A 15608-nucleotide genomic window follows, 5' to 3' on the forward strand; every position below is an offset into this window, starting at 1 on the left:
ATTGTGACGTGTCAGCAGTATCACGCATGGCCAGCTCGCACACCTACGCCTACCACAGGGGATTGTATGGCCAGCTCGCACACCCACGCCTACCACAGGGGATTGTAAAACGGAATACGAAGATAAGCAGATGCAGATGTGATTGTATCCCAGCTATAGGTCCCCCAGTCTAGGTGTGCTGTACCGCGCTATCGATCACACAACAAAGCCACGCTTGAAGGTAATGGAGTGGGGATTGTGTTTGGGCGGGCACAGAGGAGCGGAATCATTGAAAGTTCATTTTGGAGTTGTGAAGAAATAAAAAGACAAGGGATTAACTCATATGTGATGAGATCCCGCGAGACTTGAGTGAGGGATGGTGATTAATACCGACTTAGGTTTTCTTTCGATGGAAGAGTTGTGTCAGTTTCCACTTTTATAACATGCTGACGATGGCGCGGGTCGTGGAGATGGTGATGTTGTACACGTTGACGTTTCAGATAGTGACGTTCACGATGGCTCTATCAGGTAGGAGCATGTATATTATTTAAGATTTCATTGTTACCTGAGATGTGCTGCAATAAGATATTTAAAAAAATGTATATCATATTAATTGTTTTACGTTGCGGTCATCAATATTCAAACAATATCATGGCGGTGGGGAGAACCAGGGCCAAGCAAACAAGTGGCTGATATAATGAGCAACAATCAACAACGGCGTAAAACGTGTCCCCACATGGTATAACTTCATAAAAGATATGTATAAATTGTCAACGCAAGAGAATAAGCAGTCTAGATTATCCACCGAAACAGATTCCATTTGACGTAAAGGGCAAAATAGCTGTGAAAAGTATATGAATGGATCATAGAAAATCAGAGATGACACCAGGTGTTCGCTGAAGCGGAAAGCATGTCCTGCTCTACCGGCAGTACCTGCCACTCGCACAGGTTGCATAAAAAATAAGCGTTTGTTGCCTGCCGCCGCACAGCAGATCTCTTGTAGAAAAACAAACTGAATGCACCATGTACGTCGTGACTTGTAAACAAACAAGCTGAATGCACTATGTACGTCGTGACTTGTAGAGAAACAAGCTGAATGCACCATGTACGTCGTGACTTGTAGAGAAACAAGCTGAATGCACTATGTACGTCATGACTTGTTGAGAAACAAGCTGAATGCACTATGTACGTCGTGACTTGTAAACAAACAAACTGAATGCACTATGCACGTCGTGATTTGTAAACAAACAAGCTGAATGCACTATGTACGTCGTGACTTGTAAACAAACAAACTGAATGCACTATGCACGTCGTGACTTGTAAACAAACAAACTGAATGCACTATGCACGTCGTGACTTGTAAACAAACAAGCTGAATGCACTATGTACGTCGTGACTTACTATGTACATTGTGTGAAGAGTCCGTGACTTCTTGGCTTTATCAGGGCTTCAATGCACAATAAATCTGAGACAAGATCACATACGTATGACAGGGTTCGTTTGCCAGCAAGATCTGAAAGTTGTTTCCATTGTTAGAATTGTCGTCAGCCTACAGCTGTAGTAATGTCTGTTCCGAGTGAAAGTCCAGACGATATAACTTAATATTATCTTGCTATGTGCGGAGTGAAACAAATCACTCACTCACACACCAGTAGTTTGCGCTGTTACCCTTACGACCACGATAGGAATAATTGACAAGAATAGCAGAATGATTGGCAGGAATACCGGAATACTTGACTGGAATAGGAATTATTGACAGGAACAGCTGAATACTTGACAGGAATAGGAATACTTGACAGGAATAGGAATACTTGACAGGAATAGGAATACTTGACAGGAATAGTTGACATCTTGACAGGAATAAGAATACTTGACAGGAATAGGAATACTCGACAGGAATAGGAATACTTGACAGGAATAGGAATACTTGACAGGAATAAGAATACTTGACAGGAATAGTTGACTACTTGACATGAACAGCTGAATGATTTACAGAAATAGCTGAATAATTGACATAAATAGCGGAATACGTGACAGGTATAGCTACTCACATAGATGAGAACGTTCATCTTATCGGAACTGAGGCACGAGTATGCTTCTTCCTTTAAGTCAGTTGTTAGTGTGTACTTTTCATGGCATCCGAAGTTGTGATAACAAATATATATTCAACTTGATTATTCTGAATATCATTACAAGCGATGTTTTTGTGCTTTCATAAATTTATGAATAGAAATGCAGCGATGATATTTCGTGATATTATGTCACGATGGCATATGAGGTTTCAAAAGGTTGTGAGTCGAGTCGAGTCGATATTCTTTGTGCTTTCACTAAGTTGAGAAGAGGAACGTGCAGATGTACACTGTACTGTGATGAAGGGTTAACAAGGCATTCAGGCCAATGATTCACTCGTCAACTGGAAAAGGATTGTGTGAATTTCGTGGTTCCCTTTCAAGACATGTTATTGGTTCTCTAATTTAGTCATCAGTGGGAGTATGTGCAATAGCTTTGGTTCTCTCATTAAGCTGTGAAAAGGAATATGGATAATACTATTGGTGTTTCATTAAGCCGTGAGTAGGAATATAGGCAAGGTTATCAAGCTGTAATAGGAATATGGAGAAAGCTGTTGGCTCCCTAATTAAGTCACGAATAGGAATGTGTGTCCCGTGGTACACTCATTACATCGTGAGTAGGAATGTGTGTCATGTGGTACTCTCATTACATCGTGAGCAGGAATGTGGGAGACATAGAGGTCCTCTCATAACATCGTGAGTAGGAATGTAGGGGATATAGAGGTCCACTCATTACACCGTGAGTAGGAATGTGAGAGATATAGAGGTCCTCTCATTACATTGTGAGAAGGAATGTGGAGATAAAGAGGTCCTCTCATTACACCGTGAGTAGGAATGTGGGAGATATAGAGGTCCTCTCATTACACCGTGAGTAGGAATGTGGGAGATACAGAGGTCTTCTCATTACATCGGGAGTAGGAATGTGGGAGATATAGAGGTCCTCTCACCTAGCCGTGATTGGAATGGAGGCCGATATTCTGATGGCCGAATTAACATAGCTGAGGTTAAGCGAGGTTACACACGCTGTTTCACCCGAGACGCCAGTAGCTCCATGTTTGGTTTACGAAACGCCAACTATGACGACGAATCATCCAGGCTATGAATAGGTTTGGAAGTGGGTTTAGGGAAGGTCATCCTGACAGTTCTATTCTAATGGTAGAAGGTCGCGATGCCACATTACGACATCTTTGTTTAAAACATTACTCTCGTGACGTCACTTGAGCCCTGACGAGAAAAATGTTATATACGAGAATTAAATAAATCCGTAAAAATAGAATAAGTTTTTAGTCTTACAACTGGAAATAGCACAAAACGATTTAGTATAATACCATAAGATTGGTGACTGATATCGATGCAACATAGCGCTAAACTACACATAATGGTTGCCTCTAGTTGTCCTATTCTGATGATGACGTTACATGGCACTGGTAATTATTTCTGTGCTGGTTGCAATAAAGTAGGCATTATCAGGCACGGGTCTGGAACAGTGTATGTAGCTAAGTGCTTTGGAGAAAAAATCAGTCGTGTCGTTTGAGTGTCATTCATGAGAAAATCTATAACCGCGGCTGTTGTCCACAGTCAATACATGTCCGACCGGAGTCTCCATAGAGTTATCGTTCCTAGACCGTCTCTCCTCGTTCTGGGGGAGGGTGGGGGGGGGATCCTGTCGTTTGGAGCATTTGGTCTCCTTAAGTGCGTGCGTGCGTGCGTGCGTGCGTGCGTGCGTGCGTGCGTGCGTGCGTGCGTGCGTGCGTGCGTGCCTGCCTGCGTGCGTGCGTGCGTGCGTGCTTGTAACTTCCATCGTGTCCTAACGCGATCAGAGTCAATAAATGTCTCGATGCTTGTGATAAAATACCTTTCAAACACAAAATGTTCGTTGAACTAATATACTAAATTACTCACGTGCATGCTTGATGTTGCACGTGTCATATTTGTTTGGTTTAATACATCCATGCCATTTGAAGAAGTAGTTTATGAATTTGCTTAATCTGCGTGCCATCCAATATTCGCCCTGCTTTTGATATACGCTTTTTTCAGCACCAAACACGGGTAAATGTTTAAGACATGTATCTCGTCATGTTCTCTCTCCACATCACGTTGACACGCCGTGATATATCTGATATATATTTTTTAATTATCTCTCATCCCTTCTTTCTCTGTGTGTGTGTCTATATGTCTGTGTGTGTGTGTGTGTGTGTGTGTGTGTGTATATATGTCTGTGTGTGTGTGTGTGTGTGTGTGTCTATATGTCTCTCTCTCTCTCTCTGTGCCACAATCCCCACTCCACTCCACATACAGACACACACACAAACCCACCTAAACACACATACACACACACGCACGCACGCACGCACGCACGCACGCACATACACACAAACACACACACACACACACCACAAATACACAAACAAAAACAAGAACAAACACATACACACAGAGAAAAAACACACAACACAAACATTCCACACAAACACACACACATACACACACACATAAACACACCCACACATACACACACACAAACACATACACACAAACACACACACATACACACATACACACACACACACACAAACACATACACTCAAACATAGCACACACATTTCGTGTTAATCCTTTGAAGTGGCACCATAAGTGACACAGAGAACAAAATGTTGAGCGATCGCAAGAACACGGCCGGGCCTTGATCACAATGACACAACCCTAGAGCACCAATAACACAGCCATAGAGCACAACAGACACCATTAACACAACCCCAGTGAACAACAGACACCAATAACACAACCCATGTGCAAAACAGACACCAATAACACAACCCATGTGCAAAACAGACACCAATAACACAACCCATGTGCAAAACAGACACCAATAACACGTCAAAGTGCACAACAGACACCAATAACACGTCAAAGTGCACAACAGACACCAATAACACGTCAAAGTGCACAACAGACACCAATAATACAACCAAAGTGCACAACAGACACCAATAACACAACCAAAGTGCACAACAGACACCAATAACACAACCAAAGTGCACAACAGACACCAATAACACAACCCAAGTGCACAACAGACACTAATAACACAACCAAAGTGCACAACAGACACCAATAACACAACCCAAGTGCACAACAGACACCATAACACAACCCATGTGCACAACAGACACCAATAACACAACCCAAGTGCACAACAGACACCATAACACAACCCAAGTGCACAACAGACACCATAACACAACCCAAGTGCACAACAGACACCAATAACACAACCCAAGTGCAAAACAGACACCAATAACACAACCCAAGTGCACAACAGACACCAATAACACAGCCCATTTGCACAATAGACAATAATAACACAACCTATATAACCTGGCATCTTGCTGTTCCGACCTGGCATCTTGCCTTTCTAACCCGGCATCTTGCTGTTTTAACCTGGCATCTTGCTCTTCTATCCGGGCACCTTCCTTTTCTAACCCGGCATCTTGCTGTTCTAACCTGGCATCTTGCTGTTCTAACCCGTCATCTTGCTGTTTTAACCTGGCATCTTGCTGTTCTAACCCGTCATGTTGCTGTTTTAACCCGGCATCTTGCTGTTCTAACCCGTCATCTTGCTTTTCTAACCCGGCATCTTGCTGTTCTAACCCGTCATCTTGCTTTTCTGACCCGGCATCTTTCTCTTCTGACCTGGTATCTTGCTCTTCTAACCCGGCATCTTGCTCTTCTATCTTTGCATCTTGCTTTTCTAATCCGACATCTTGCTGTTCTAACCCGTCATCTTGCTTTTCTGTACCAGCATCTTGTTGTTCTAACCCGGCATCTTGCCGTTCTAACCTGGCACCTTGCTGTTTTAACCTGGCATCTTGCTTTCCTAACCTGGCATCTTGCTGTTCTAACCCAGCATCTTGCTGTTATAACCCGGCATCTTGCTGTTGTAACCCGGCATCTTGCTGTTCTAACCTGGCATCTTGCTCTTCTAACCCGGCATCTTGCTGTTCTAACCTGGCATCTTGCTTTCCTAACCAGGCATCTTGCTGTTCTAACCCAGCATCTTGGTGTTATAACCCGGCATCTTGCTGTTCTAACCCAGCATCTTGCTTTTCTAACCTGGCATCTTGCTGTTCTAACCCGGCATCTTGCTGTTCTAACCTGGCATCTTGCGTTCCTAACCAGGCATCTTGCTGTTCTAACCCGGCCTCTTGCTGTTCTAACCTGGCATCTTGCTGTTCTGACCTGGCATCTTGCTGTTCTAACCGGGCATCTTGCTGTTATAACCCGGCATCTTGCTTTCCTAACCAGGCATCTTGCTGTTCTAACCCAGCATCTTGGTGTTCTAACCCGGCATCTTGCTGTTCTAACCCAGCATCTTGCTGTTCTAACCTGGCATCTTGCCATTCTAACCTGGCATCTTGCTGTTCTAACCCAGCATCTTGCTGTTCTAACCCGGCCTCTTGCTGTTCTAACCTGGCATCTTGCTGTTCTGACCTGGCATCTTGCTGTTCTAACCGGGCATCTTGCTGTTATAACCTGGCATCTTGCTTTCCTAACCAGGCATCTTGCTGTTCTAACCCAGCATCTTGGTGTTATAACACGGCACCTTGCTGTTCTAACCCAGCATCTTGCTTTTCTAACCTGGCATCTTGCTGTTCTAACCCGGCATCTTGCTGTTCTAACCTGGCATCTTGCTTTCCTAACCAGGCATCTTGCTGTTCTAACCCAGGATCTTGGTGTTCTAACCCGGCATCTTGCTGTTCTAACCCGGCCTCTTGCTGTTCTAACCTGGCATCTTGCTCTTCTAACCCGGCATCTTGCTGTTCTAACCCGGCATCTTGCCGTTCTAACCGGGCATCTTGCTGTTCTAACCCAGCATCTTGCTGTTCTAACCCGGCCTCTTGCTGTTCTAACCTGGCATCTTGCTGTTCTGACCTGGCATCTTGCTGTTCTAACCGGGCATCTTGCTGTTATAACCCGGCATCTTGCTGTTCTAACCTGGCATCTTGCCTTTCTAACCCGGCATCTTGCTGTTCTAACCTGGCATCTTGCCGTTCTAACCTGTCATCTTGCTGTTCTAACCCAGCATCTTGCTGTTATAACCTGGCATATTGCTGTTGTAACTGGGCATCTTGCTGTTCTAATCCGGCATCTTGCTGTTCTAACCCAGCATCTTGCTTTTCTAACCAGGCATCTTACTGTTCTAACCTAGCATTCTGGTGTTCTGACCTGGCATCTTGCTGTTCTAACCCGACATCTTGCTGTTCTGACCTGGCATCTTCCTGTTCTCACCTGGCATCTTGCTGTTCTAACCTGGCATCTTGCTTTCTAACCCCGCATCTTGCTGTTCTAACCTGGCATCTTGCTTTTCTAACCTGGCATCCTGCTGTTCTAACCCCGCACCTTGCTGTTCTAACCCGGCATTTTGCTGTTCTTACTCGGCATCTTGCTGTTCTAACCTGGCATGTTGCTGTTGTAACCGGGCATCTTACTTTATAACCTGGCATCTTGCTGTTCTAATCTGGCATCTTGCTGTTGTAACCGGGCATCCTACTTTATTACCCGGCATCTTGCTGTTCTAACCTGGCATCTCGCTGTTCTTTCCCAGCATCTTGCTGTTCTAACCCGGCATCTTGCTGTTCTAACCCGGCATCTTGCTGTTCTAACCCGGAACCTTGCTGTTCTAACCCGGCATCTTGCTGTTCTAACCCGGCATCTTGCTGTTCTAACCCGGCATCTTGCTGTTCTAACCCGGCACCTTGCTGTTCGAGCCCGGCACCTTGCTGTTCTAACCCGGCATCCTGCTTTTCTGACCCGGCATCTTTCTGTTCTGACCTGGCATCTTGCTCTTCTAACCCGGCATCTTGCTCTTCTATCTTTGCATCTTGCTTTTCTTATCCGACATCTTGCTGTTCTAACCCGGCATCTTGCTGTTCTAACCTAGCATCTTGTTGTTCTAACCCAGCATCTTGCTTTTCTAACCTACCATCTTGCTGTTCTAACCCGGCATCTTGCTGTTCTAACCTAGCATCTTGTTGTTCTAACCTGGTATCTTGCTGTTCTAACCTAGCATCTTGTTGTTCTAACCCGGCATCTTGCTGGTCTAACCCGGCATCTTGCTGTTTTAACCTGCCATCTTGCTGTTCTTACTTGGCATCTTGCTGGTCTAACCCGGCATGTTGCTGTTGTAACCTGGCATCTTGCTGGTCTAAACCGGCATCTTGCTGTTTAAACTGGCATCTTGCTGTTTAAACTGGCATCTTGCTGTTCTAACCTGGCATCTTGCTGTTCTAACCCGGCATATTGCTGTTCTAACCCGGCATCTTGCTGGTCTAACCTGCCATCTTGCTGTTCTAACCTGCCATCTTGCTGTTCTTACCCAGCATATTGCTGTTCTAACCCAGAATCTTGCTGTTCTAACCCGTCATCTTGCTTTTCTGTACCAGCATCTTGTTGTTCTAACCCGGCATCTTGCCGTTCTAACCTGGCACCTTGCTGTTTTAACCTGGCATCTTGCTTTCCTAACCTGGCATCTTGCTGTTCTAACCCAGCATCTTGCTGTTATAACCCGGCATCTTGCTGTTGTAACCCGGCATCTTGCTGTTCTAACCTGGCATCTTGCTCTTCTAACCCGGCATCTTGCTGTTCTAACCTGGCATCTTGCTTTCCTAACCAGGCATCTTGCTGTTCTAACCCAGCATCTTGGTGTTATAACCCGGCATCTTGCTGTTCTAACCCAGCATCTTGCTTTTCTAACCTGGCATCTTGCTGTTCTAACCCGGCATCTTGCTGTTCTAACCTGGCATCTTGCGTTCCTAACCAGGCATCTTGCTGTTCTAACCCGGCCTCTTGCTGTTCTAACCTGGCATCTTGCTGTTCTGACCTGGCATCTTGCTGTTCTAACCGGGCATCTTGCTGTTATAACCCGGCATCTTGCTTTCCTAACCAGGCATCTTGCTGTTCTAACCCAGCATCTTGGTGTTCTAACCCGGCATCTTGCTGTTCTAACCCAGCATCTTGCTGTTCTAACCTGGCATCTTGCCATTCTAACCTGGCATCTTGCTGTTCTAACCCAGCATCTTGCTGTTCTAACCCGGCCTCTTGCTGTTCTAACCTGGCATCTTGCTGTTCTGACCTGGCATCTTGCTGTTCTAACCGGGCATCTTGCTGTTATAACCTGGCATCTTGCTTTCCTAACCAGGCATCTTGCTGTTCTAACCCAGCATCTTGGTGTTATAACACGGCACCTTGCTGTTCTAACCCAGCATCTTGCTTTTCTAACCTGGCATCTTGCTGTTCTAACCCGGCATCTTGCTGTTCTAACCTGGCATCTTGCTTTCCTAACCAGGCATCTTGCTGTTCTAACCCAGGATCTTGGTGTTCTAACCCGGCATCTTGCTGTTCTAACCCGGCCTCTTGCTGTTCTAACCTGGCATCTTGCTCTTCTAACCCGGCATCTTGCTGTTCTAACCCGGCATCTTGCCGTTCTAACCGGGCATCTTGCTGTTCTAACCCAGCATCTTGCTGTTCTAACCCGGCCTCTTGCTGTTCTAACCTGGCATCTTGCTGTTCTGACCTGGCATCTTGCTGTTCTAACCGGGCATCTTGCTGTTATAACCCGGCATCTTGCTGTTCTAACCTGGCATCTTGCCTTTCTAACCCGGCATCTTGCTGTTCTAACCTGGCATCTTGCCGTTCTAACCTGTCATCTTGCTGTTCTAACCCAGCATCTTGCTGTTATAACCTGGCATATTGCTGTTGTAACTGGGCATCTTGCTGTTCTAATCCGGCATCTTGCTGTTCTAACCCAGCATCTTGCTTTTCTAACCAGGCATCTTACTGTTCTAACCTAGCATTCTGGTGTTCTGACCTGGCATCTTGCTGTTCTAACCCGACATCTTGCTGTTCTGACCTGGCATCTTCCTGTTCTCACCTGGCATCTTGCTGTTCTAACCTGGCATCTTGCTTTCTAACCCCGCATCTTGCTGTTCTAACCTGGCATCTTGCTTTTCTAACCTGGCATCCTGCTGTTCTAACCCCGCACCTTGCTGTTCTAACCCGGCATTTTGCTGTTCTTACTCGGCATCTTGCTGTTCTAACCTGGCATGTTGCTGTTGTAACCGGGCATCTTACTTTATAACCTGGCATCTTGCTGTTCTAATCTGGCATCTTGCTGTTGTAACCGGGCATCCTACTTTATTACCCGGCATCTTGCTGTTCTAACCTGGCATCTCGCTGTTCTTTCCCAGCATCTTGCTGTTCTAACCCGGCATCTTGCTGTTCTAACCCGGCATCTTGCTGTTCTAACCCGGAACCTTGCTGTTCTAACCCGGCATCTTGCTGTTCTAACCCGGCATCTTGCTGTTCTAACCCGGCATCTTGCTGTTCTAACCCGGCACCTTGCTGTTCGAGCCCGGCACCTTGCTGTTCTAACCCGGCATCCTGCTTTTCTGACCCGGCATCTTTCTGTTCTGACCTGGCATCTTGCTCTTCTAACCCGGCATCTTGCTCTTCTATCTTTGCATCTTGCTTTTCTTATCCGACATCTTGCTGTTCTAACCCGGCATCTTGCTGTTCTAACCTAGCATCTTGTTGTTCTAACCCAGCATCTTGCTTTTCTAACCTACCATCTTGCTGTTCTAACCCGGCATCTTGCTGTTCTAACCTAGCATCTTGTTGTTCTAACCTGGTATCTTGCTGTTCTAACCTAGCATCTTGTTGTTCTAACCCGGCATCTTGCTGGTCTAACCCGGCATCTTGCTGTTTTAACCTGCCATCTTGCTGTTCTTACTTGGCATCTTGCTGGTCTAACCCGGCATGTTGCTGTTGTAACCTGGCATCTTGCTGGTCTAAACCGGCATCTTGCTGTTTAAACTGGCATCTTGCTGTTTAAACTGGCATCTTGCTGTTCTAACCTGGCATCTTGCTGTTCTAACCCGGCATATTGCTGTTCTAACCCGGCATCTTGCTGGTCTAACCTGCCATCTTGCTGTTCTAACCTGCCATCTTGCTGTTCTTACCCAGCATATTGCTGTTCTAACCCAGAATCTTGCTGTTCTAACCCGGCATCTTGCTGTTCTAACCCGGCATGCTGCTGTTCTAACTCTTAGATCAACATTTTAAGAACAGTTTCGTCTTTACAACCGACTTACACTTCAGAAATGGTGAAGTCCTCCAAAGTAGATTGATCTTGGAAGCCCTTTTGCCATTCATCGACAACTCGTTCCTTTCATTTTCACCATGCTGTCTATATTTTTAATATCAACTATCACACTTTTAGAAATAACATCCGTAGCATTGTTGGACAGAGGCATTGATTCGTTTGAATCCGATGTAGTTGTTCAAGAAACAATATCAGATTTTTGGTTTCATTGTCAACTCATATTTCCCATCTCAGAACGTGTATGAAGTCCACTGCTTTAACGCGAGTGCCATCAATGGTCATTCTTCTACCTCTTGGTTTTGGGTTTAGACCAAAGTGGTTCTGGTTTAGGAAAGTGAATCCACTCCACTCCTCTTCAAGGCAGTTTGTTTGTTACAGTTTCAGGAAAACGACATCTTAATAAAATCACATCCGCAAAACTACTTCGGTTAAGGGTAATACCTTTGCTTCCTTTGTAAATCGATTTATGATGATCGATAATTGCAGATAGACAGGCCGATTGTTTATTACAGTCTTACCTCTGTTTACATATTATGACAAATGACATAGCAAAATAAACACCACAGAGCCACCCGTCTACGAGTTATGAGAGACTATTAAGATACAACTGCGAATTGCATAAAACTATTTACTAAAAGCCGAATAAACATTAAATCAACCAACACACATTCTACAACAGGCAGCAGCAATTTACACACCATGATATAACATAGATTTGCGTTGTTGTAATAACAGTTTGCCGGTCATGGCAGCTGAGGACAGTACATCTGGGTTGGACAGTATAAAAGACAATTTTTCAACATCAGAATAATCATTGAAAATATCACAGATTTGAGTACATCTTCTTAATAATGGCGCCCTAATTTCAATATAAAGGGGGCAGTGTCACAAGAATTGACATTCATGATCCACATACTCTTTACAATTAAAACACACCCCTCTACCAAAGGCAAGTTACTCTTAAAGGTGTACGGCTTGTCTGGTTGTTTATTCTTCTGTTGCAATGGCGGTGTAAAGGACGGAAAAACGAGGCTTGATTGACAAGTTCTGAGCGGAGAAGGATTTGCGTAACAGTAAAATATGTTGTGGACATTATAAGTTGTCAGACTCGAAGGGTATATGGTGTGATGTACTCTGTGCGTCAGTTTATGTACGAACAGACATTCATTCAGATCCGGGATACATGACCGAGGTTTCACAGAGTAAAACGCTTTGATTCAGCCATTTTGACAGAAGACGCAAACCGAAGTACATCATTTACCAAATGCATTCGGATAAACATCGGTTCATTTCAGGCTCAACGATACTTATGCGAGATAAGCAAGGCGTGTTCCGATTAATTTCACGGCGGTGTACATGAGCGCGTTACCTGGAAAATAACTGCCCACTCCTTAACCAATCAGAAGCTAGTATTTAAATGTAAGATGAGATAATAAACATGATATCATAGAGGTGTATCCACAAAAACGTGAGTCAGCTGAACAAATGTTTGTCTGTGTCTGTAAGATATGCATGGGGTCTGCGACCTTGGAGCATGTACAACTGTGAGTCACGTGCAGTGAGCAAGCGCGTGCAGAAAAGGTCTTTACACCAAACTCCATCTATGAAGATGTGAGTACGACTTCCTATGCATTACAGGAAGAGCTTCGAAGACGACTCTCCTTCCTGTGACGCCACAATCACTAGAAATGATTCCGAGAAATATGATACGGTGATGGCCTACTGGCGAATATCTAAGCGTATGTAGATAGTTCAGCTGGGTTCACCACTTCCAAACAATAAGCAAAACACTGGAAGCATGTGACGTCACCACCACCACCACAGAAGGCCAAGAATGTCCCATCAGCCGGAAAGGCCATGGTGAAAAGTAGAGACATATGAAGCTGACAAAATAAGTTCCCAAATCTGTAATTGCCATGGTTACAATCAACGAGTGTGGCCTTGAACCGATTCCGCAGCACATTGTATCCTGGCCTGGCTCCATCAAACTTCCATCTGCAACAAACCATGAAGAAAGTTCAAGCCGGAACCCAGGTCGACCTGACCGATGACGTCATAGCAGCTGTGGAGAACATTTGGGACAGCCAAGATGAGGACTTCTATGAATGTGGGACAACCCAAAATTATGTTGAAAAGTAAATCATTTTAATGTCTTTAGGTGAAGTCTCTCAAAGTGACGCTCAGAACGTAGGGATCCTATATCGGAGTGTTTATGGTAATGCCGAGGACCTGATTTCGCTCGATATATAGCCCGCCCCTTCCCAGTGTGAGAGTAGTAATAAGACGAGATTAAAGCTGGCTCCTAAAGCGACGTCAAAATAAACACTGTATTCATATTCCACGACTCACAATTACTAACTTTGCATTATACTAGGCGCGCTCTGTGTTTAATGATACAACACTTAATCGATAGAACGTATCCATTTAAAGAGCAATAAATCATGTATTTAGCCCAATGATGCTGATGCACACAGTCGGATCCCAACTGAGACCCGAATCACTGAAGGATGACAATCATGACATAGTATCAAGCAGTGCTAAACGAGAACAACATCAACTTGTCGAAAATATTCTATTAACCTTGCTCTATGACTACTACTACTACTACAACAGCTACTACTACTACTACTACTACTACTACTACTACTACTACTACTTCTACAGCTACTACTACTACTACTACCACTACCACTACCACTACTACTACTACAACTACAACTACTACTACTACTACTACTACTACAGCTACTACTGCTATTACTACTACTACTACTACCACTATTACTACAGCTACTTCTCCTACTATACTACTATACTACTACTACAACTACCACTACTACTACCACTACTACTACAGCTACTACTACTACTACTACTATACTACTACTACCACTACAACTACTACTACCACTACTACTACAGCTACTACTACTACTGTTACTACTACAGCTACTATTCTACTACTACTTCTACAACTACTACTACTACAACTACTACTACAACTACTACTACCACTAATTCTACTACTGCTGCTGCTATTACTACTGCTACTCCTACTACTGCCACTACTACTACTACTGGTCCTACTACTATTACTGGTGCTTCTACTACTACTACTACTACTACTACTACTGTTACTGCTACTGCTACTACTACTACTGGACCTACTACTACTACTACTACTGGTGCTTCTACTACTACTGTTACTGCTACTTATGTTACTGCTACTACTACTGGTGCTACGGGTGCTACTACTGCTACTACTACTACTACTACTGCTACTGCTATTGCTGCTACTACTATTATTGCTACTACTACTACTACTACTACTGCTGCTGCTACTGTAGAAGCATCTTATTGTCGGGGTGGTAAACACAACAAACAGCTACAGGGTGTGAACTGATGAATGTTTATTCTCTCAGAATAGAAAGGCGAACGAATACGGCCAGATTGGTGAAACCTGTGCCGTGTCACCGAGGCTTCTAAGGTAGTGCCAGTTGCATCCTAAGATACATGAAATTAACACATCTATTGGATCCATGAATAAAATTCCGAACACAAGATCCATCCAAAAATATACACAAAATGACTATGAAGTACATACGTGAAGTGTAATCTGGCAACTGATCCAGATCACGAGAAAACAAAGGTATACCTGTGGTCAGCTGTGAGTGACCACAGAGAACAATAGAGTAGTCGAAGCGTGGAGAGGGATGCTGAGTGCTGTGGGTGAAAAACATGCAGTGGTATGGTTATTAAAGGCTTGATGAATAATATACTGATAAAACAGATAAGCTATGGTATTGATGTTTAAACTGAAATACAATTATATAGCAAAAGTAATAGGCCATGGGCTACTTAGGTCAACCGTGCACCCCCACCCCCAACCCCACCCCCACCCCCCACCAGCCTTAGAGTGTCCTGAACATGAACTCATATGTTAACATTGAAAATACATTTATAGGGATGGAAGGGGGGGGGGGGTGACCTAAGTACCATAAGTGGCCCATGGCCTATAAGAAATGATAAATAAACTATGTACTTAATTCAAATCTGAAATAGAATGTGTGCAAAACTATGGCTAAAATAGAATTAAAACCTAACTTGTACAAAATATCACTCTGCAACACCACTACTGCTACTGGTGCTACTACTACTGTTACGGCTACCGTTTCCGCTACCACGACTACCATTACCATTACCACAACTACTACTACCATTACTATTACTACTATTCGTGCTAAGTCTATTGCTATTACTATTGCTGCTAGTGCTGTTGCTACTACTACTACATCTTCCCGAGTCAAGGGAGTAAACTGACTTTAAAATATATGTTGACAACGAGTTGGCGGTGCACATGCTTTGTAAATCCTACAATCGATCGAACTCTTCATTACAGT

General features: G+C 44.1%; 1 protein-coding gene across 1 annotated transcript in view; it reads left to right on the forward strand.

Annotated features, from left to right (window-relative positions):
• Positions 1–430: 430 nt before the first annotated feature.
• Positions 431–15608, forward strand: part of LOC139471315 (uncharacterized) — a 124668-nt gene continuing 109490 nt past the window's right edge. The window contains exon 1 of the mRNA XM_071253622.1: positions 431–507. Within this exon, the coding sequence (XP_071109723.1) occupies positions 432–507 (76 nt within the window). The 5' untranslated portion in view covers position 431. The remainder of the gene's footprint in view (positions 508–15608) is intronic.

The sequence above is a fragment of the Haliotis cracherodii genome, unplaced genomic scaffold, assembly GCF_022045235.1.
Source record: "Haliotis cracherodii isolate W230 unplaced genomic scaffold, xgHalCrac1.p SCAF_22, whole genome shotgun sequence".
In the NCBI taxonomy this organism is placed as follows: Eukaryota; Metazoa; Mollusca; class Gastropoda; order Lepetellida; family Haliotidae; genus Haliotis; species Haliotis cracherodii.